This window comes from Camelus ferus, chromosome 1 (assembly GCF_009834535.1).
Source record: "Camelus ferus isolate YT-003-E chromosome 1, BCGSAC_Cfer_1.0, whole genome shotgun sequence".
NCBI classification, from domain to species: domain Eukaryota; kingdom Metazoa; phylum Chordata; class Mammalia; order Artiodactyla; family Camelidae; genus Camelus; species Camelus ferus.
The window spans coordinates 96,759,143-96,783,764 of NC_045696.1; the positions used below are offsets into that span (position 1 = coordinate 96,759,143).

At 35.9% G+C, this 24,622-nt stretch overlaps 1 protein-coding gene and 1 non-coding gene across 4 annotated transcripts in view; both read right to left on the bottom strand.

Moving 5' to 3' along the window:
• EIF2A (eukaryotic translation initiation factor 2A) overlaps positions 1-24,493 on the bottom strand; it is a 40,942-nt gene extending 16,449 nt beyond the window's left edge. Inside the window, exons 1-6 of one of the 3 annotated variants that reach the window (XM_032486367.1) lie at positions 24,373-24,415; positions 21,412-21,420; positions 10,616-10,685; positions 4,266-4,340; positions 1,516-1,634; positions 267-366 (exon numbers count right to left, since the gene is read on the bottom strand). In XM_032486367.1, coding sequence (XP_032342258.1) covers positions 267-366; positions 1,516-1,634; positions 4,266-4,340; positions 10,616-10,685; positions 21,412-21,420; positions 24,373-24,400 — 401 coding nt within the window. In that variant the 5' untranslated portion in view covers positions 24,401-24,415. Of the gene's footprint in view, positions 1-266; positions 367-1,515; positions 1,635-4,261; positions 4,341-10,615; positions 10,686-21,411; positions 21,421-24,372 lie in introns of all 3 variants that reach the window. The other 2 variants (XM_006189102.3, XM_032486381.1) reach the window with 2 other exon arrangements.
• LOC116666686 lies at positions 20,592-20,698 on the bottom strand. Its single transcript, XR_004323594.1, has one exon. It is a non-coding gene; the product is annotated as a U6 spliceosomal RNA (small nuclear RNA).
• Positions 24,494-24,622: the final 129 nt, after the last annotated feature.

Below are 24,622 nucleotides of genomic sequence, written 5' to 3' on the forward strand. Positions count from 1 at the left end.
CTATTTAAGGAAAAATACTTATGATGTCAAGTCAGTTACTAATAGTTTTAGTCAGAGTATGTAATAAAAAAACACTGTCCCTTTTCATTCAAACACTAAACAAAAGTAAGATGATGTTTTTTACTATATTACATTCCTATATACAAAATCCTTAAAGATCTAGATTTTTATCTAAATTATTTTCTAAATCAATATCAGAGAAACAAATATTATACAATATATTTAAAATATCTTAAAATAATTAGTATTTTAAAGCATTTATTTACCAATTTTGCATTTTTTTCTGGATGAAAGACTTCAGACATGTCCCAGTTTTCACATCATAAAGTTGCAGGTTGGGTATCCCAGCTGTATCATCTTTAGAAGCTGCCATAAAAACAAACTTTTTTGCAGTAAAGTAGTAAAAGGGTTTCATTCTTACAAGAAATTTGAAAAGGACTATAAAGATCAAATAAAAGAGTTGCTTTAAATCAACTTTCCTCTCTGGCTTTAACTATGGATTTAATCATCCATTCCTAAAGCCATGATACTATGACAACTATTTGAGAAGTTTAGTATTTCTAAAATGAGTTAATTACTACAGATTTTAAGAATACTTAAGGGATTTCTTATTTATGAAGTTTAACAAAGTTTGCTGTTAAATGGATTGAAGTGTCTTATTATAAAAGCTGTGTCTGTAAGTCACACACATGAAAAAAAGTTATATAAAACCACTCATAATTCTCAATTGATTCTCAATTTCCCTTTTATTTACTTGGAAAAATAAAATTCATTAGAATCTGTGCCTCTTGGAAGAACAAACTCAGGAGGTTTATAATCCAATAATGAACTATTATCATATATCTATTCAACAATATCCACATTATTACAAAATGTTTCTTGAAATAAGCCCCTATACCAGTTCCCAATATTTTATTACTCATCTATGAAGCACAGCTATATAAAATGCTCATATTATTATATCTTTAAATGTGTTATAAAACTGCACACTATTTCCTACTCTTTCTCATACCATATACATTTCTTAGATGTGTCTACTGTACTTCCTCCACTTATGATGATTATATAAAAGATTTTTCATTTTAAAGGTCATTATTGTTCTTGATTTTTGAGATCTTCTCTATCTAGTGGTTATCTACTTTCTAAAATTTCCCTTGAGTTTTTTACCCTCTATCTCATGATGGATCTTTTTATTAACTTACTATACCTTGAAATTACTTGAAGGATATTGTATATGGGGTATACAAGATTCATTGTTGATTAAAAATATTTATAAACACTATTTACTACCATAAAGATTAATTATTTTCTTCTGGGGGGATTAGGTTTATTTATTTATGTATTTATTTTTAGTGGGGGTACTGGGGATTAAACCCAGGACCTCATGCATGCTAAGCACACACTCTACCATTGAGTTATACCCTCCCCTCCTAATTACTTTCTTATAACCTTCTTTTTTCCCCACTGAATTGACTTGGTCTTGTCAGAATATTGTTACAACTGGGAAATACTTACTAGTGTAAGGCTGCCATGTTGCCAGGACAGTGTTTTTTGGCGAGAACTCAAGGCAAACTGTCTTTGGAAGGTCGAAGGAGTGCAGTAGTCCCTTGGTAGTGACATTGATAACATTTATTCTGGTTTCAAAAGAAATTACTTCAGCAATGAAATATTGTTTCACAATAACCAGCACTATCCAAAACATTCATACTTCTTTTCAAATACAGATCACTCTAAAGTGCATTTTTCATAAAAATCAATTTTCAGTTAGTTCTAGAAAATATCCAATAAACACTTTAAAAAATGTACATTTTGCCAAAAGGCCCCCATAAAAGGCTAGTGCTGGGAAATAATACAGAATTAGCAGAAAGGTAGAAGAGATGATTCCATCTTCAGCTGAAGAGGAAACAACAGGCCTTTACATGAACACAGAGCAAACCTACAGACAAGCCGAGGGCTATCAAACCCAAGAGAAAACAGACGTGCTAAAGGAAAAGTATATTTTTAAATCTGAGTAAATGGAAACTAGCAGCTGGAAAAATCAGCAAGTAGACTTTTGATGTTTTATTAAAATTTCAGCAGTAGTCTCCAAAAGATATGACTAAGAATCACCATGGTACAATAATGACAGAAATGACAACATTGTATAAAAAAGTAGTTTCCATTTTGGGGGATGTTTTCTATGTATCATGTTCTGGTTTGACCACCTTATGTACATTTCCTCACTTAATCCTCATAACAGTTTTATAAGATAGATATTATCATCTCCATTTTACAAATGGTAAAACTGAAGCTTAGAAAACTTAAATAAGCTTAAGATTTGCCCAAGATCATTCTACTAATAAATTCCATAGCAAAGCTTTGAAACCTGTTTAGCCTGACTTGTTGTTATGTACTCTTTAGGGGGCAAAAAAACAAAACAAAACTCCATTTCATTCCAGAAATTGCTTACAGTTACTTTGTTCAACTTAAGTTTGAGGACACTGGGTTAGGATATGCAGAAACTGATAAGCACAATTACTACGTATTGTTTAAAGACACCCCCCCCCACATATGCTTACAACTATAGATTCTTTACAACTTAACTGTAAATGATATATTTTAGAATTACATGAAGCTTTCTTTTTTGTTGTTGTTGATAATCTTTAATAGTTATTCTTAGTTTAATGAAGGGCATTTATTTTAACTAAAAAAAAATACATACTTAAGGAAAAATCAGTTATAGCTTCAGATTTAATTAACCATGAACTCAGCAAACAGCACAGTCAATACTTGATACCTGCTTCTCTTGCCCCAGGAATAACATGTATTGTTGTGGCCTCAGATCCTTAGGGAAATAAATGCTAGGACCCAGGTAAAAAAAAATCTATTAAGAGGATAAACACAACATACGGGGACATATAAAAGGACAGAGTTGAGTTCAATAGAATGCCAAGAGAAGATACGAATGAAGTATATAAAATAATTAATAATAATTGCCAAAATGAAAACAGACCTAATAAACTCCAAGTTGTAGAATAACAGATACCTCAAAAAAGATAACAGATAATGAAAAGACGTATGGTATGTCCTATTAGGTAGTAAATTTTTACCAACTCATGATTCAAAAATAGTATAAACTAAAATATGTATTAAAAAATGAAAACCCAAATATCCACAATAGGGTACACTTACAGAAATAAGAAAAATTGAGAGTGCATCCTTTCTTTGAGGCTGAGATTAAGATTGTCTGTTAACATTGTAGATAAGACCCAATATAATTATATTCTTAATAATCTGAGAGTAGTAGTTTATTGGTTAGATTCAATAACTTTCAAAAAATTTAAAAAACTGATAAATCTTTTTAATTTTAAAAGTTAATTCTGCTAGCTACTTTAGTAATAAAAAGTGAATCAACTAGTTCAACAATCTTTTTAGCATTTTTAAAAATCAGGTGTTTAATCCAATCTGACTTAATAGTTGAAAGATCTAAGACTACGTTACTGCTGTGTAATAAACATGTAAAATGTATTTTTCAAACTGATGTATGCATTCTCTCCTTTTTAAAAGTCTAAGATACTTTATCTGGCTAAAAACAAAAACAAAAACAAAAAGAACTTTAAATCAAGCAACAAATATTTGGGCATTTTCTTGGTTCTGTGAACTGAAATGTAGTGACTATGGAAAAACTGAAAAGGATTGGTTTTCTAAGTGAAATTATGAGCATTTAATCAACATACTTATTTTCTGCAAGACCAATTTTGTAATCTGATTATTTTATGTAATATAGACCATACAAAACATACATTTGAATAAGTTATAAAATACTTAGATGATATTGCCATTATACACAATAAAACTAACAGCAATAAATATAGACATTTGTTACTAACTTAACAGTAAAGACAAAGTATCTAAATCTAAGGTAAACAAGCAAAAAGAATTATTCTCTAAATGTTAGTGCAGAATTTAAGAAACCCTAACCAATAACTTAGAGCACTATTTAAAACCACCTCTCAGCTTCTTTAGCATTAAATTAATTGTACTTTTTCATGTTACCTTTTAATTCTAGGTACTAAATAACTCAACTAAGTCATAGCACATAAATATAAACTAACACCTTTCAAGGTGTTCTATAGAAGTTATGTTGGAGATAATACCTAACCCCACCAAGATATTAAAAGACATACTTTATTAATGACACCCAACTACATGTTATATTCAAATAATGTCAGTTATATTTTATATTCAAGACACGCACATAAAATGTTATATAAATGAACACTAACTTTTCTCCATTGCTCCAGGCAAACAAGGTTCCATCCTTACTAAAGGAATAGACTTTGCAATTTTTCCCAGATTCCCTGAAAATAAGAAGAAAGTTTAAATTAATAAGCAATAATCCTTTTCTAAAAAATCTGATTAAAAAATCTTGCTATTAATTTAATGACTAAAAACTTCCATAAATATTAGAAAATAATTAAAAAATGATTTAGTCCACCAAAATACTTTTCCTCTTAAAGTGCAGTGCCAACTATCACTGTAAAGTAAGCTGGAGATTGATTTTATACCAACAGATCAATCTTAAGTAAGAAAAAGAGCTCTTTTGTGTGCATAACTAGCGAATGTGGAGGTTACCAACTGTCAGTCCTGACCTCGAGAAGGCTGAAGGATTTCAACAGGGGGAGTTTATGAAGAATTTCCCAGACCACCTGCATAACAAAATAATGGTGGATAGAATATCCTCACCTGGCAACAAGGACCCCTGGATTTGAAGGACATAGACCTTCCATCAATTTCTCATGTGTAGAGAAAGAAAATTTAACAACAATAAGAGGATCTTCACATTAAGTAAATGTAGATGCAGGATTCTGGACAAAAACTGACTTGTGGAAATCGGACTTCTCGGCAATCTTCTAACAAATGATCAAAATTCTAAGTACTGTATTTCCCAACTGGAGATAGCTACTCCCAGTACGTGTTCTAGTCGTAACGAAGATCCAAACAGAAATGTGTGGGTTCGTACATGTAAATGACCTTACGTGTAGTCATGACATTAGATCAGAACTTTGTGGCTAATAAATATTTGAATTGTTAAATAATAATGCACTGAGAATTGACCAATATACCCTTCTTAAATTGGACACTATTTTTGCATTAATTCATCTGAAGATGACATTAACACAAGATAATGGTAGTTTATCCTTGTGTAGTTACTGAAACATTTTTTTCCTCTCTCACACAAACAACTATGATCAAGATGTCCATCCTATACTTGTGCAACTCATTTCTGAAACTTAAGGCAGAATTTTACAATTATTCTTATTAAATTCTACTCATGTGTTGGCCTATTATTCCAGCCTACTGAGATCTACTTACATCTTTATTTTCTTTTTTAAAATATTTGTCATTCCACCCAGATTTATGTAATATTTAAATTATAAAATGTCAATCTAAGCTAGCATCTAAATTAATTATAATGTTGGATGACCTCTGAACAAGTCTCTGTGGTTCACCAGTAGTCCTTCCCTCAAGAACCCTCCTACACTGTTGGTGGGAGTGTAGACTGGTGCAGCCACTATGGAGGACAGTATGGAAGTTCCTTAAAAAACTGAAAATTGACTTACCATGTGATCCAGCAATCCCACTCCTGGGCATATATCCGGAGAAAAATAAAATTCAAAAAGACACATGTACCCCAATGTTCACAGCAGCACTATTTATGATAGCCAAGACATGGAAACAACCCAAATGTCCATCAACAGATGACTGGATAAAGAAGATGTGGTACATATATACAATGGAACACTACTCCGCTATAAAAAAGAATAAAATAATGCAATTTGCAGCAATATGGATGGACCTGAAGATTGTCATTCTAAGTGAAGTGTGCCGGAAAGAGAAAAAAAAAATGCCATATGATGTTTTTTATATAAGGAATCTAAACAATAATAACAATAATAATAAGGACACAAATGAACTACTTATTATTTATAACTAAGATGACTGATTTCTTGAATATGTGTAAGCACATTTGACTGTCCTTTATGATTGGATTACCGCATTCTATTGATTTTTATTTTGTCGTTGGCTTTATTCCTTTGATAACTATGTAAGTTTAAAAAGCTAAAGCTCTTATCTGTTCTTAGAAACAATAATTAGTATATACATGTAAACTAAAAAAATATGCAGGATACTGTATATATGTATTTACATGCAATATAATGTGTATGTGCAGTCGAACTGTAATAATTCTAACTAATAAAACAGAAAAAGGAAGAAAAAAGTACTTCCCTCAAACTAAAATCAACTGATTAATCAGCTGAATTCACAGCTCTTAACCAATGACAACTCTGCCATTATTATCATCTAACAAAAGACTTTCTCATTTTTCAGATACTCTGGTAAAATCATGTTTATAGTTCTATTCTGATGTGTCTGGAAATTCTACTCAGAAAGGAAATAAATTTGAAACAGTCTACTCTTAGCAATCGCATTTTAACTCTAATAATCATCCCCTTATCTTAATGATTATAAACTGTCCTTTTAATAACTCATTCTAGAATTATGTTTAAGATTGAAGGTAAGCTCTTAGACTGCAGTATCCAGAAGTCCGTTATTTTCTTAATCTCAGCAATTGGAAAATTTTTTCTATCTTCTTCTGGTACAATCATTTGAACAAAAAATTTCAAATATACACAAAAATAGAGATAAAATATGGTAACCTACCCATGCACCTACCACCAAGATTAAATAATTATGAACTTGTAGCCAATTTCCTTTAATCTACTCCCTATTTTTTTCACTTAATACCAGAATATTATAAAGCAAAACTAGATGTCATATCACTTTATACCTCTACACTTCAGTGTGCATCTCTAACTGATGAGGCTTATTTTTAGCAATTGTACTTAAATATAGTTTAATGTGATTTTATTATATTTAAAAACATTGTTCTGGGAAGGGTCCATAAGCTTCACAGAATTGTCAGAAAAAAGGTCAAGAACGCCTTTATCTGGCATGTTCCAGACAGAGGCCACTCCACCTGCTAGGTCCTGGAGAGAAGGCCACAAGGGGCAGAGCTACCACTGACTCTGGGGGACATAAGGATGAGTAGAATGGTTTTCAGTGGGCACTGAGATTGACACTGTCATCATAGCCTAATCTATACCTGCCTCCATTCTTCACGTGGATTCTTAGATGGTGATCCAAATCTTTCATGCTGCCAACAGTTCTGAAGTGGCAACCTGTATAGCAACAGTTGAACCTCCTCTCCCCAAGGGTCGCTGTATGTTCCTTAGACCCTGAGGGAAAAGCTGTGACAGGCTTTTTGGGCATCACTGCTGTCAGTGGAAAAACAATCTGGTTTTGGAACATAATTATCTAGTTCTGAAGCTGGCTCCCTTTCCACTTCCGGGGCCACCTTGGCAAACTCCTATGCTCAGGATGTGGTTCCTCAGAGCTGACGTGCTGGAGCTTGGCCTGCTTGCACTGTGACACGGAGTGAGGATCGGGGACCAGTGAGTCCCTACAGGTGGCCTGCTGCACACGATAATTCCCAGAGTTCAGAAATCAAGCCCCCTCGGCCTGAGTGCACATGTCCTGGCAATTCTAATGAGGACATTTTAAAAAAACATAATCACCACCATGTCACTTCAACTCACAAAAGTAACAACAGTTAATTACTATCACTTAATATCCAATACTTGGATATTTGGGTTTTTTTTAAAATTCCCCAGGTCCTTCAAATGTGCAGCCAAATTTAAGAACCATTCATCTAAAAGCCTGATCAGAATCAGGTTTTTTTAAATTTTCATAAGAAGGTAAGTACCATGTAGATCCTATGGCAACTCATCAGGAGACACATACCATCTCCTTGTTCTACTCTGAGTGATGCTGAGATTGCACTGGACTTGCTATGTGCCTCCTCAGACTCACTCAGCCCTTCCTTCTCCCAGGCGTCAGCTATTTAATGAAGAGACCGGCCACCTCATCTCCCAACACCTCTGGTTGTCTCAGACTCCCCAGGAATGAGGGCCACATTTCAGCACAGCTTCCGTTATGCCTACTGCAGTAGAAGGAAGAGGGTCACTGGCACTCAGATTCAACCCAAGCAGACGGAAAGAGGCTCTGGCTGCAGATCACTTTCTTACCCTTCCTCTTCACAATAGATTGTTCTGGAGCACAGTGGTTCCACATAACCTCTCTGGAGGATTCTGCATGACCAAGCAACCTGGCTGTATTTTGTGACTCTCATCAGCTCAGAGCACTCTATGCTGTATTTGCTTTCACGTTTTCCTTATCTCATTTCCGTTTTCCCCCTCATTCCTACTGCCTGGAGACTGCATACCCCAAAGAAGTGCAGCACAAAAGCTTTAACACAGAGTCTTATTTCTACAGTGGTGCGTTTCAAATATTAATGTGCATACAGATCACTGAGGATCTGGCTAAAATACAGATTTGGGTTCAGTAAGCTGGGTAGGGCCTGAGATGTCACATTTCTGCACTGGCTCAAGGTAATGCCAATTTGGCTAGTCTTGGGCCCATACCTCCTGTAACAAGGTTCTAGAGAACTGGGTCTAATAAAAATCTGGCCAGTAGACTCAGATGATGTCACCCTGGTTATAAAGTTCCCTATCAACAGTTCATCTAACAGTTTCAGCATCTTTTAACAATCATTTGCATAGATTAGTCATTCTCAAAGTATGGTCCCAAGATTTGCAGCATCATCATTACCTGGGAACTTGTTAAAAATTCTAATCATTGGGGCGCCTCCCCAGATCTAATAATCAGAAAATCTGGGGAGGGAACAGCCATCTATGTTTTAACAAGCTCTTCAGATGATTCTGATGTATATAAAAGTTTAAGAGCTACTGATGCTTGAATTCTACAGGACTACAAAATAGTGACTATCTAATCTCATCATTCCTTCTGCATCTATTAATGTTTTTTATTTTTATTTTTGGTTTTTTTTTGGGGGGGCAGGTAATTGAATTTATTTATTTATTTTTAGAGGAGTAACTGGGGATTGAACCCAGGACCCTGTGCATGCTAAGCATGTGCTCTACCACTTGAGCTATTTCCACCCAGCTCCCACCCCAATGTTCTATACAGAAGTTTTCCTCATCAACAATTTAGTGACTCTGTATGGGAAAAGCAACATAAATGCTTGATTCCTTCTTTATTTATCAGTTTTCAAAGTACTGAGCAAGGACCCCATCAACTTCCAATGTTAACCAATAAGATTTGGAGGGAGGAGGATTTTTTAGGGAGTATTTATATACTTAACATGTTTTAATCCTTATAGTCATTATTCTTTATAATGCTCAAATTGTCCCATCTAAGACTGATATGAACCCCTCCAAGCTGACTCCTGTGACTCTAACATAACCCCATTACTCTTTCATAACTTCCTTGCTTTCTGGCACAAGATATATCTGGTTCAACTCATACATTTTTTTTGTCCTAGACCTGGAGAAAACCACTGCTCCAAGAACTGGTTCCTTTAGTGAAGAATGGCGTTTAGAGAGCATAATCTGTGAGGCAGGGTTTTTAATGCTCCTATGTTATCACCGTCTCCAGAACTTTTCAGTGGACAGAACTAGGAAATAAAATGTTTGTATGAAAAGAAATTATGAGTTCACATTGATATATGCAAGTCTATCCCTCCTTCACTTTTATGTCGAAAATCTTCATTCCAAATGACATTAACTATTTATTTGTTTTATTCTACAGTATCAATTGTCTGTTTACAATAAAACTACTGGACGCATTTAAGAATTCTGCACATCATCATATGGTTATGTCCCCTACTTAATATAAAAGCACCTATTTCCATTTTCCACTTTAATTTTTTAAAATTTAAAACAATTACATGGCCCAAAGTCAAAACTACATATATCAAAGTTCATTAACCAACATGTCCCCTGCATTTGTACTTCTCTCTCCCCCTAGATAATCACCTTTATTAGTTTTTGGTTTATCCTTTCAATGTTTCTTTTTGAGAAAAATATCTGTTTTTATCTAGCTACATATATATATATATATGTACACTTTGTTTCATACTTCTTCCTTCCTTGTATCTTTCTCATTCTATGATTTCATGAAGATTATAGGCAGTGGTTTGGTTATCATATTTGCAAGTTTTCCCCCATTCTCTAAGATAAAATCCTAAGCTAGAGGCATGAACTCAATTACACTGTTGTCTACACCTTTTCTCTTTTTATTTATTTAAAACAAATTTTTATTAAAGTGTAGTTAATTTACAATATTAGTTTCAAGTGTACAGCATAGTGACTCAGTTACACATACACATACATATATATATATATATATTTTTTTTTTCCTTTCAGACTCCCTTCCATTATATGTCATTGTAAGAAACTGAATATGGTTCCCCGTGCTATATAGTAGGTCCCTCCTGTTTTCTTTCAAATATGCTTAAGCTATGATTTTCAAATCTAAAGATCACTTTCTTGATAGAGAATATGCATTCTTTCCATCTTCTGTTAACACTACATAACATGTCTGAAGAAACTAGTTTATCTGTTCTTTTTCTTTCTTGTTCAGAATATAACAAAAATGATTTAGAATGTATTATATAGTTCTTGATAACATCACCTGACAAAATAAACCCTACCTTGGAAGCACTGTGCTTTCTGTAAACTGTGGTGGTCCATTTACCATGTATAGTCCTTCTGATCCTCGGACTAAAGAAAGAAAATGGAAAGAATCACCATTACTTTGATAAATACTCAATTATCATAAATGTCTTAAAAAACAAAAAGCTTTCCATCAAAATATTAATGAAATTATTAAACATTTCATAAAACTAAAGAACATTAGCATTAAAAGAATACATTTTTCTTGCTCTTTTGCATGAAATCATATAACTGCTGAGAAATAAACAGGTAAGGAGTAGATTGATTGTGTTTCCACAAAATCCTCACGTTGAAACCCTAATCCCAATGCGATGGTATTTGGAGATGGAGCCTTTGGTGGGGTGTTATTAGATCACAAAGGTGGAGTCCTCATGAATGAAATTAGTACCCTTATAAGAAGAGCAAAGAAAATACATGATGATACAGTAGGTTGGCAGTCACCAACCAAAAAGAGGGTCCTCTCCAGAACCCAGCCACGCTGGCACCCTGGCCTAAGATTTCTAGCCTCTAGAACTGTAAGAAAGAAATTTCTGTTATATATAAGCTACCAACGAATGTGGTACTTCATTACAGTAGCCTGAACTGACTAAAGACAGGTAATTTCATTCTTATTTTTTTTTCCTATAAAGCATATTCATTTAGTCTCTAAGGAAGCTACTTTACTAAATCTACTCTTATCTGTTTTACAACAAATCTATGCATATGCATTGAGATACAACATTCATACTTATATTCCTTCATTCAAATGGAAAAAAGTGATCTTAATATTATGTTTTCACATTATTTTATAATCTCATTTTCAAAATTTATGGCTGCTGGAAACAGAATTAGAAGCTGAGTCTAAGTTAAATCTTCTTTGTATCAGCTTACTCTCAAGTAACTTTTATAAATAAAAATTCAAAACTGTTAACTGTCACCAGTGAAAGGCAGTTGTACTGTAGTAGAAAGGACATGAACTCAAAGGCAGACTTCAGTTCCTATCTGGGTGTGGAACCTTCAATACATCACCACCTCTGCCTTTGTGCCCTAATCTGCAAAATGTAAACATTAGAACACTGTGCTTTATATAAAATAATAACATGAAAATATAGTCTATATTCATTCGAAGTTCTTAAAAGATGTAAAACATTATTAATGTATTTAAAATTTCTCAAACTAAGAGAACAAGTAGGATGAGACTTTCATTTACTAAGCACCCAATGACAGTAATAACCTAAAAAAATTAAGTGGTAACAAAGTTCAAGATTAAATCAGCAAAACATGTACAGAACTAGATTATTCTTTTTAAAATGGCTGATTTAGAAGTTTCTAAAGCTGAACCAAATAAAATAATTCGCTCATTCAACAAATGATTATTGTGGGGGAAAATACTGTCTAGGCCCCATTTTGAGTACTGACTGGAGATACAACAGGAAGGGAAACAGCCTGAGCCCTGACCTCACTAATCAAATAATTAGTCAAATATATAACTGTGTTTAGTGCTGCCAAGGAAAGTATAAGGGACTACTAGAGTGAGTGATTGGACTTTTGATCTAAAAATGGAAGATTAGGGAAAGCATCCTTGAGTAAATGATTTGTGTGCTGAGATGTGAACGATGAATAGAAGTTAACAAGCAAGGAGAACAGTAACAAGTGCAGAAACTCAATGGCAAGAGCGATGACAGTGTCAGAGGAACGGAAAGAGGCCTGTGTGGCTGGAAGGTGCTGAAGCTGGAGAAGACAGCAGGGCTCAGACCAAGCAGGATCCTGTGGCCTAAGTTAGGCAATGTTGGTCTGTAGCCTAAGAATGGTGGGAAACTTCAAAAAAGTTTTAGGCAGATTTTTAAAAACCAGATTTGGATTGTGAAAAGGTCAATGTGGTACACGGTACAGAAGAGAACCAGGAGGCAGTAAGAGTGGGTGTGAAGAGACTATTCGAGGCGGCTCTGCAGGAGTCCCACAGGAGAGAACACAAGGACTCGCACTAGGGTTGCCAGTGGAAATGGGAAGTGGAGAATAAGTGTTCAATATTTAAGAGAAAAGTTGACAGGACTTAGTGATGAGTTACTGTTTTATCAGCTAGAATTCTTGCTAGCAGCAACAGTGTAAGAGCTGAAGAAAAGAAAAAGTTTTACTGAAGTCCACGGCAACAATTTCATCTGCTTCCTTTTCTGCCAGCTACTCACAAATCTCCCACTCTTCTCCTGGTTACTTGGAAAGCAGTAGAGCTGGTAGATAGTGGACACTTTGGGCTCCAACTCTGATCTCTACTTCCTTTCCCTTCTCAAGGGACGGTTCTCATAACATGAATTTTCTACCTGTAAATTAATTAGCTCAATTTTCAGATATTGAAAATAATACAGTTAACCTTTCCAAAGTAAATCATTTAAAGTTAGAATGGGGGGAGAGTATAGCTCAAATGGTAGAGCTCATGCTTAGCATGCACGAGGGTATGGATTAAAAATCAATAAATAAACCAAATTACCCTCTCTCACCAAAAACAAAAATAAATAAAAAATTTTAAAAAAAGGTCTTTAAAAAAAATTTTTTAAAAAAGGCCACAGACTGAGTGGCTTCATAAAAATAAATAAAACATTTAACATCTTTAAAACAGTTAGAACAAAATAAAATAACTTTGATGAACAAGATAAAAATCTAGGTATTCGTGGAGCATCATTCTAGAGGAGATGAAATATAAGTGAGTAAACATTGAATGATGAGTTCCTTGTTACACATCTACAAGTATATAACTGGGCACTATGTTTCCTTATATACTACACTGTGTCGCCAAACTACACTGAGGGGTAGTTTGCTCTTGAATAAAATGGAACCTACCAAAGTGTTCTGCATACATCAAAATCTAAGTTCCTCATACCACCATTTACAAGGCTCTATATGATCTAACCCCCACATAGCTCTATGTGCTAGGCATTAGGGATCTTAAAAAAACAAATCCATCACTGCACTCAAGATAATGATTTCAAAGAAGCTCAGTCTCCTGCTATACCTTGAATGAAACAGTGAAGATATCTATTCTAAAACTCTGTAATACATTTAAGAAACATTTTGTACCACTGCTTCTTCCTGGCTTTTTGGCTAAGACTAAATGCAGAAAAATTTTGTGACAGAAAATGTTTTCCTAGAAGACTTGAAAACTATGAAGTTTAATTCTTTTTTTTCTTTTTTCCCCCTTTTTCCAAACTTTTTTTAAGAATTGAAGTATAGTTGACTTACAATGCTGTATTAGTTTCTGGAATACAGCATAGTGATTCAGTTATACATATATATATTTTTTTCATTATAGATTACTACAAGTTATTGAATGTAATTCCCTGTGCTATGCAGTAAGTCATTGCTAATCTATGAAGTTTAATTCTTTAGCATCAAAAATTCTCAATGGCTTCTCAACCTTTTGTCTAAGGTCAAACGTTGCATCAAAATTCTCTTACAACACAGGCAAAGCTGTGCTCTTTCTTGTCACCGAACTAATCCCTGTTACAATATACTATATGACACATTATGATTTAGAAGAAAATAGGCCACTCTTTTCTTAATACTATAATTAAGGTTTTAACAAACATTTATTTGAGGAATTAATAAAAAATGAATTTCCCAAACTAGGGAATTTATAGTGATCAGATTACACGTTATCACTAGGTTACATAAAATTCTGTCAGCCTAATGAGATCCCTCTCACAAGCTGCAGTGGCAATTTAACTCACTAAGAGCCCTTTCAGAATTCTCATATTCACCTAGGAAAACAAAATGGACGATTGTCAATATACTCCCAATGAAGCCACAGTATATTTTTCAAATGTTGCATATGATTTGATGAAACCATGTTTCATTGCCTTGGCTGGAAGTCCCAAGAATATATGCCTAAAGTCACTGCCAAAAAAAGAAAAAAAAGGTTTCTCCCATTCATCTCAGCTTCTTGTGTTCTCATGACACTTGTAACCAGTGACCTTGGTCCTCTATATTTTTTGACTTTGTCATCATTACTGACCACAATCTTTACCTGGAGAAAATTCAAAGCTTTTGTATGTTATACTAAAGTGGTGGCTGTACCTCAGAATCCATGAAGGAATCCATGAAGATAGCCTTCTGGCCACAGCAGTAGGAACTTTCAGGTATTCACGGCAACCAGTACAGGTACAAGGTTTTTTGTTTGCAAAATTTCTATATCATACCTACATCTCAAACTAAGCTATGCAGAAGATCCCCAAAGAGTTGCTGTAGACTGAATGTGTATCCCCACCCCAAATTCATATAACAAGATTTAATTCCTTTTTTTCGAGAGAGAAGCAAGATGGTGGAGTAGAATGATGCTGGTAGCTCACCCTCTCCCACAAATACACCAAAACTCACATCTACGGACCTGCTTAGCCAACCAGAACACCTGCCGAACTCCAACAGAACATCGCCCTCTTTGAAAGACAAAGACACCAAAAGTCTGGTAGGAGTAAAGGAAAAAAGAAAGAAGAAAAAGCAAAACAGTGCGGGACCGATCCGGCGGGGAGGGAGCGGCAAAGAAGGACTGGCACTTGTTCACTGGGTCTCCCCCCTCCAGCAGAGAGGCCAGCAGGACGAAGGGGGAGCCTCCGAGGTTCAGATCCACCCTGAGCACTCCTTGACCGACAGAACTGAGTTAAATGGGCATGGAGGGTCCCCATGACACCCAGCCCGAGACGCGAGCCGGCAGCTGGGGGCCGGGACAGGCTGCCCGAGCTGGGCGGAGCACAGGGGCGGCTGCACTGAGGCAGCCGCAGGTGACTGCAGGGTGCTGAGTGCCGTGGCTGGGAGGGGATACAGAGCAGAACCACCTCAGTCCTCCATAAATTGCAAAAAAAGCAAAGCAATATAGCTAGTGTGCCCTGGGGGGAAGGGCGCTGTAGCCTTTGTCTCCTCAGACCTGCGCTGCCGTTACTGGCGCTTCTCTCGAGAAGAGAGGTGGGGCGCAGCCACAGCGGCCATCTCCTGTGCGCAGCTCCCGGGCAGGGGCGGGGCCGAGACCTGAATCCGTGGGATCTCCACAACCTCCTAGGCAGGACTGAGACTTGTTCACAGCCCAAGGAAGATAGGCTCTTTCTGCCCTGGCACCTCAGAGAACTTGCGCCGCCAAGACAAACAAGGAGCTGAGATTTGGCATGGAGCAGGGGTGGGGCCGTTCTGCGGTCCTCCCTGAGCCCACCTTCCGAGCGCCGACCCGAGGCGGAGTGGGCAGCTGCACAGAGCAGCGCCGGGAGAGGGCGGGCGGCCTCCCGCCTTCCTGGCAGGAACGGAGCACCTGACCACAGTGCTGGGAGGGGGCGCGATCTGCCCACCTGCCTCCACCCAAGCGCAGCATCTGACTGCAGCATCAGGAGGGGGAGTAACCCGCCCGCCCACCGAGTAAGAGCTCAGCATGTGACCCAGTGTTAGGAGGGGGCGCAATATGCTAGCCGACAGCCAATGGGAGCAGCGCAGATGAGGGTGCCAACAGAGGGCCTCTGGAAACAGCAAGCTGAGTTCACAAAACAGGGCGAAGACACAAAGACCTCTCAATAAAATCATTAAGAGCACACTGTCTCCTGGAGAACTAGGTAACTGATACCCCTTAAGCCACAGTGCCAGAGAGATATGAGCAATATGAAGAAGCAGAAGAACCACTCCCAATTAAAAGATCAAGAGAAATCCCCTGAAAGCACGATCAAGGAAATAGACATTGATGGCCTACTAGATCAAGATTTCAAAAAAGGAGTGATCAAAGTACTGAACGAACTAAAAGAAATAGTGTTTGGAGATATAAAATATGTCAAAAATGAAACAGAAGCTATAAAGAAGAACCAAGTGGAATTAGTAAACTCATTTGCTGAGATGAGAACTGACCTAAAGGCTGTACAAAGCAGGCTAGATAATGCAGAGGAACGAATAAGTGACCTAGAAGACAGGAAAACAGAAAGCACCCAATCAGAACAGCTGAGAGAATAACAAATAAAAAACAATGAAAACAATATAAGGGACCTACGGGATAATAGAAAGTGTGCCAATCTACATGTAATATGGGTTCCAGGAGGGGAAGAAAGAACAAAGGGGATTGAAAACGTATTTGAAGAAATCATGACTGAAAACTTCCCAAACCTAAAGGAATCAGATATCCAAGTACAGGAGGCTCAGAGGGTCCCAAACAGGAAGAATCCAAACAGACCCACACCAAGACATATCATAATCAAGATGGCCAGAGTCAAGGATAAAGAAATGATCCTAAAGGCAGCAAGAGAAAAACAAAGAGTGACTTACAAGGGAACCCCCATAAGGCCCTCAGCTGATTTCTCTACACAAACACTACAGGCCAGAAGGGAGTGGCAAGATATATTTAAAGTCCTGAATGAAAAAATGATGCAGCCTAGGATACTCTATCCAGCAAGGCTATCCTTTAGAATAGAAGAAGAGATAAAGAACTTCACAGACAAGCAAAAACTAAAAGAGATTAGCAACATTAAACCCATGCTAAAAGAAATATTGACAGGTCTACTCTAAATAGAAAAGAAGCAGGATGCTACAAAAATGAGAAACTCATAACTGGAAAGGAGAGAACTGCCATGAATTACAAAAAGAATAAACACAAAATGTAAAAGAAGACATCTAAATCATTAAGAGTGGGAGAGGGAAGCAAGGAAAGCCACTGTGGAAAACAATATGGAGATTCCTCAAAAGACTAGGAATAGACTTACCATAGGACCCAGGAATCCCACTCCTGGGCATCTATACAGAAGGAACCCTACTTCAAAATGACACCTGCACCCCAATGTTCATAGCAGCACTATTTACAATAGCCAAGACATGGAAGCAGCTTAGATGTCCATCAATAGATGACTGAATAAAGAAAATGTGGTATATTTATACGATGGAATACTATTCAGCCACAAAAACTGACAACATAACGCCATTTGCAGCAACATGGATGTTCCTGGAGAATGTCATTCAACGTGAAGTAAGCCAGAAAGAGAAAGAAAAATACCATATGAAATAGCTTATATGAGGAACCCCAAAAAAACCAAAACCAACAACAAAACAAAAAAACAAAGAAACAACAAACATAAATACAAAACAGAAACAGACTCATAAACATAGAATACAAACTTGTGTTTGCCAAGGGGATGGGGAGGGAGAAGGGACAGACTGGGATTTTAAAATGCAGAATAGATAAACAAGATTATACTGTATAGCATAGGGAAAAATATACAAGATCTTGTGGTAGCTCATAGCAAAAAAAAAAGTGACAATGAATATATATATTTATGTAAGACTGAAAAATTGTGCTCTACACTAGAATTTGACACAACATTGTAAAATAACTATTACTCAATTAAAAAATGTAAAAAAAAAAACACCGAAAAACAAAAAACAAAACAAACAAAACAAAAAACCACCACCACCACCAACAAAAAACACTTAATTCCTAAAGGATTTGAAGGGGCTTTAGGGAGATAAATAGGTCATAAAGGCAGCCCTTATGAACAGGATTAGTGCCCTCATGAACGAGGCCCCAAAGAGTTCCTTTGTCTCTCCCACCTTGTGAAGACATGGGAGAATGGCTGCCTGTGAACCTGTAAGCAGGCACTCACCAGACACTGGACCTGTCAGTGCCTTGATCTTGGACTTCCCAGTCTCCAAAACTGTGAGAAATAAATTTCTGTTGTTTATAAGCCACCCAGTCTACGGTATTTTTGTTACAGGAGCCAAAATAAACTAAGAAAGGAGCAGGGAGGCAAAACTCCCACTTAACCCACACTTCTTCTTTCTTTCTTTCTTTCTTTTTTTTTTTTTTTTTAACATTTTTTATTGATTTATAATCATTTTACAACCCACACTTTTTCATGCAGATTATTAACCCAAAATCTCAGAGGGCAATATTGACACAAAAATCAGGGTGAAAAGTGCCATGTTTTTCTTGCTCAAATAGCATTCAGTCTAATGTTGTTTTCAATTACTGGTTTTAGTTCCTGGAGAAGCAAAATCCTGAGTCAAATTAATCAAATGCTTTTCAACATGCACATATTCACATTCTAAATAAGAAAAACTTTAAAAACAAAAACTCAAAGGTTACATGTTCTGTGATTACACTTATGTAACACTCTTGAAATGACAAAGTTATTGTAATAGATGACAGATCAGTGGTTGCCAACGCTTACAGTTGGCAGGAGGGTCTGACTATAAAAGAGTAACATCTTTGTGGTGATGAAACAGTTCTATATCCTAATAGTGGTGGTTATATGAATCTACACATGTGATAACATTTCTTAGCACAATATATACACACACAAATTGGTAAAATCCAAATAAGGATAGTAGTTTAATAAATACTACCATACCAGTGTCAGTTTCCTGGTTTTAATAATATACTATAGTTATATAAGACATTATCATTGGGGAAAGCTAGGTGAAGGGTAACCGGGAACTCTACTGTTTTTGGCAAATTCTTATAAGTCTTAATTTGTATTTAAAAAAAGGCTTTTCATAAACCTACCATTTTCTTTTTAATTCATTTTTTTAAACCTACCATTTTTTTTTCACTTCAAAAACCAGAATTTTATAACTGGCAGAGACATTTCCATTACACCAAAAAAAAAAAAAAAAAAAAAAAAAAAAAAAAAAAAACCCAAAAAAACAAAACACCTAGAAATAACTTTTTTTTGAAATAAACTTAACCAAGGAGGTTACCTACCATTTTTTAAAGTAATGTTTTGCTCACAATATGGCAAGAAATTAAACTAATCAAAAGTTTTTCAACATTTCTTAAGAATGGTTTTGCTTGGGAATACTGGACAAAAGTGTTAAATTAAAATTAAAATAGACCCAAGATTTTTGTACTAAGGTAAAAACATATTCCACAAGACAAAAGTATACATGAAAGCCACGTTAATACTGATGATACATTGGTTCCCATAAAGTAGACAACCTTCTTGGTACATGATGCTTTACAATAGGTATGTCTATTTTAGGGGAACTAATTATCAATTGAATTCATCCTAAAAATTATAGTGACTCATTACATTTTTGTTCATACATATAGTTTTGTTCACACACACATTATTTAAAGCAAATATTTTATTTCACACTTCCCTACATAGAAGCAAAACTGTGAGAAAGTGCTGCAAGACATTTTGGAACCACTAAGATACTATACTGGATTCCCAGTTTAAGCAACTTAAACAAATGTGAATACATGGATAGACAAAGTTTATCAGAAGAAACACAAAATCAGGTTCATAACAGAACATAAACTGCATTATAGGTAAATAAAAGCAAAAATAAATATGGACTCAAAAACTGTTTAATAACTGAAACAATTTTTCTATATTCCTAATGAGGAATTCATTTTAATTATAAGCGACTAAACGTAAAACTGTGAATAAAATGTAGGAGTAGCTTAATACAGTGTATTGACCCTTGCTATAATTCCTTCTTTTTAATGCTTTACCCTTTTAATCAAAAGGGATCAACAATATGTTCTATTAGAAAGAAAAATCTAGAATGCACAGTACTTTGCATTAAAGCAACAAATAAATGCCAGAGTTCCACACAGAATAGCTGCTTAAAAACAATAATTACATAAAATATTGTACCTATATTATATCTTTTTAAAACTTAACTAGTCTTTCTAGATACTCACATACCATTTATTGCTCTAGGCCTGAGTTAATATGAGAAAACAGTTACTGGGCTTCAGCAAACAAAGGGCCCATGCCAAAGATATGATGATTATTCCTTTTTTTAAAAAATTTTTAAATGTAATTTAACTTAATTTAATTTTTTAAACATTTTTTATTGAGTTATAGTCATTTTACAATGTTGTGTCAAATTCCAGTGCAAAGCACAATTTTTCAGTTATACATAAACATACATATATTTATTACATTTTTTTTTTGCTGTGAGCTACCGCAAGATCTTGTATATATTTCCTGTGCTATACAGTATAATCTTGTTTATCTAAACAATATGGAACACTTCACGAATTTGCGTGTCATCGTTGTGCAGGGGCCATGCTAATCTTCTCTGTATCATTCCAATTTTAGTATATGTGTTGCCAAAGCAAGCACTGATGATTATTATAATATACTTTTTCCAATCCTTACAACCACTGAAATATATATAAATTTAGAAAAATAACTCAATTTTGATTATCTTAATGGCTTCAACTAGGCAAGCTGATTGGACAATATGGTCTTCATGTAAGGACCATTAATGGTCTACATGCCTAGCATCCAGGCTCCCCGTTTAAGGAGACTTTTAGGACATATCCAGGGGTGAGAATATAATTAGTCTTGGTGACCTGATTAAAAATGGAATAATTCACAGAATGGCCATCATTCAAAAGTCTACAAATGATAACTGCTGGAGAGGCTGTGGAGAAAAGGGAACCCTCCTACACTGTTGGTGGGAATGCAGTATGGTGCAGCCATTATGGAAAACAATAGGGAGATTCCTCAAGAAACTAAAAACAGACTTACCATATGATCCAGCAATCCCACTCCTCGGCATGTATCTGGAGGGAACTAAATTTCAAAAAGATACATGCACCCCAATGTTCATAGCAGTGCTATATACAATAGCCAAGACATGGAAACAACCTAAATGTCCATTGATAGATGACTAGATAAAGAAGCTGTGGTAGATATAAAATGGAATACTACTCAGCCACAAAAAATAATAAAATAATGCCATTTGCAGCAACATGGACAAACCTGGAGATCGTCATTCTAAGTGAAGCAAGCCAGAGAGAGGAAGAAAAAAACCATATGATATCACTCACATGTGGAATCTAAAAAAAAAAAAAAAAAAAAAAAAGAAAGAAAAGGAAAAGAAAAAAGAAGACACTAATGAACTTAGGTACAAAACAGAAATAGATTTACAGATACAGTAAACAAATTTATGGTTATCTGGGGGAAAGGAGGTTGGAAGGGATAAATTGGGAGTTCAATGTGTGCATATAACTACTATATGTAAAATAGAAAACAAATCTCTGCTGTATAGCACAGGGAACTATATTCAATGTCTTATAGTAACCCATAATGGAAAAGAATATGAAAGCAATTATATGCATGTATATGTATGACAAACATTATACTGTATACCAGAAACTGATGCACTGTAACTGACTATATTTCAATTGAAAGAAAGAAAAGAAAGAAAGAAAGAAAGAAGAAAGAAAGGAAGGAAGGAAGGAAGGAAGGAAGGAAGGAAGAAAGGAAGGAAGGAAGGAAGGAAGGAAGGAAGGAAGAAAGGAAGAAAGGAAGAAAGGAAGAAAGGAAGAAAGGAAGAAAGGAAGAAAGGAAGAAAGGAAGAAAGGAAGAAAGGAAGAAAGAAAGAAAGAAAGAAAGAAAGAAAGAAAGAAAGAAATTCAAAGATGAGCAAGAGCCGAGCCAAGCCAAAGACAGCCAGCCTCGAGACTGGCACCAATACTAATGTACTTTTTCTTTTGGGGCTGCTGAGCTGGTTGAATGGAAACATGGAGCTCCCAATTAGGACATTAACCTGAGAATAAATTTAATCAAAACGAAAGCAAGAGCCCCAGATGAATAAAAACAGATTTCTGGAATCATGTGAGTACCTGGGTGTAACATTAGAAGCTTTAACATTATATGAGATTAAAAAATCCCCTTTTCACCTGCTTTAGCTTTTTGTCATTTCCAATTAAAAATCATAACTAATAAAATTTACTGTATAATATTTAATTATTCACAACTTCAAAATTCCATGAGTGTAAGTTTAAAAAAGGATTTTATAAGTAAAATAATCTATTATTAACTAAAATACCTATACTAAAAATGTTTAAAAGATTAATCAGTGTGCTCTAGTGAAAGAAAAATGGACCATCGGGTTGAATGATTGAATATAATCCTGACTCTGCCAATTTGCCATGTGAATCTGACAACTTAATTTCTACGGGCCACTATGAGAATACAAGCAGCAGACTGACTAGATGACCCTTAAGCTCTTACTAAGTCCTTGATTTTAAGCACTGTAAGAAGATTGTCATTCTTGATTAATTTGACTACAAATAAAGTGGCTATCCTTCATTAATTTAGCCCTCCATTAAACATACAATGTTTATTATTTACCAGGCATTGTACCTGGTACTGAGAAGACACCAATGAATAAGATTCTGCCTCTGCCATTAAGAAGTTCACAATCTAGCAGGGGAGAAAAGTATCTAAACAACCAGATATTATCCTCCATGATAAGTGGGGAAAAAAAATCAAGTATTTATGAGGTTCAAAAACAGCCTGGTGAGAGACTATCTGTGAAGACTGACAAAAGACTTCACAAAGTAATGATGTCTAAAATGAAATTCAAAAGATAAAAAGAAGTCAGCCAAATCAAGAGAAAGACGATAGTCCTAGATTGAGGAAATAGGTTGTTCAAGGGTTTTATAAGCAGTTCAATATTGATGGAGAACAAAATAGGATGAGGTGGCATGGAATAAAATGAATGCCAAGAGCTATTCAGGGATTATAAAGAGTTCCATATACTATGCTAAACAGGATGGAATTCATCCTGTAATCAGTGAGGAGCCACTGTAAGGATTTCAAAAGGGAAAAAAACGGATCAGATCTTTAAATGTACTAATTTTTAAATTAAAGTTCAAATAAGCATTTAGTATTCCAAAATTGTGAATAACATAAAAACTACCTTTATGAAGCTACAGGAAAAAAATTCATTTAATTATGTAATTATGCTGTTTAAACAGTATCTGTCTGGCATGTTATCTACCAAATTGTAGTCAGTACTTGATAAGTGTTTGATGAATGAACTGTGGTAGTCAGACTGAATATGAACGGGCATGGTGTTTAACAACAAAGGTCTCAAAATGGAGAATGGCAAAAAGTGCAAAGGTTTTTAAGGGTCCTTTCAAACCTCAGGAGAAATAAACCCTTTCCTCAAAAGTAGACAACCTTGTTTCCTCAATGGCTTTTTTTCTTTCTATATGTTATTAAATTATTGGTGACTTAAATCAGAGCCTTGTTTTCCCTTTTAACTCTCTTCGCCTTACTTGATATCCATATATGAGATTCCCAGCCATCACTCTAATCTAGAGTCATCGCAGACATTGTCCAAGACTAAGTTTATTATCTTCTCCAACATTATAAACTCTGCCTCAGCTTCAAAACCTAATGTTCTAACGTTGCTGCTTTATAATGCTCACTGCTACCTCCCCCAGACCAGTCTTACTTACTTAAAGCCTACTCTACCGTAACTCCACTCGCGCTACTCAGTCCTCCAAACTTAATTAAAGCAACAAGCACAGAATCTGGCATTACTTAAATTCAAGTGTATTTAATAAGTGTGGTTATTCTAGTAGATTAAGTCAAATGTTTATGTTTTTTCCCTATTACAGAGCTAAATGACTCCACACTGTCAACAAGGGCTGTCAACAGATAGGCGTTTGTGTAATACCAGTATTGCAGACCCACGGTAACAAACTCCACTAGCACTCTGTTCATACGCCCCTTCCTCTATTCCTTCAGAACTTGAAGCGTCAGGAAAGAATGATGGATGGGCAAAGGGGTGGGTGGGGGAAGAATGCTGGAGCCCAGAGGACGAGGCCTCACTTCCGACTGCCACGCTACACCAATTCCAAGAGGTCCCCCGGCCTTCCGCAAGCCACAAGAAAAGGCGAATAGGACTCCAAGGCTTCTCGGGTGGTCAATAAGGGGAAAGACACAAAAAATATTGCTCTGAAGAAACAGTCTCTTGCTCGTTCAGAACTCACCCGTCAGGAGCGGCGTGGACGGCGCCATCTTGTGCCGGAAAGAGAAACTCATACGCTTGGGTCAGAGTTCACGACAACCGAACCCGGCCCCAACACGTCTCCCCCGGCGTGGAGGCGGTGAACAGGTGTTTCCGGGGCTACCAGCCTCGGAGCCAATTCACTTCCGGTTGGAGAGAGACGAGGCAAAGGAGCCCGAATGCGCACGCGCAGCTCTAAGGCTCTACTATTCGGAGCGTGGGAGGGCAGAGCT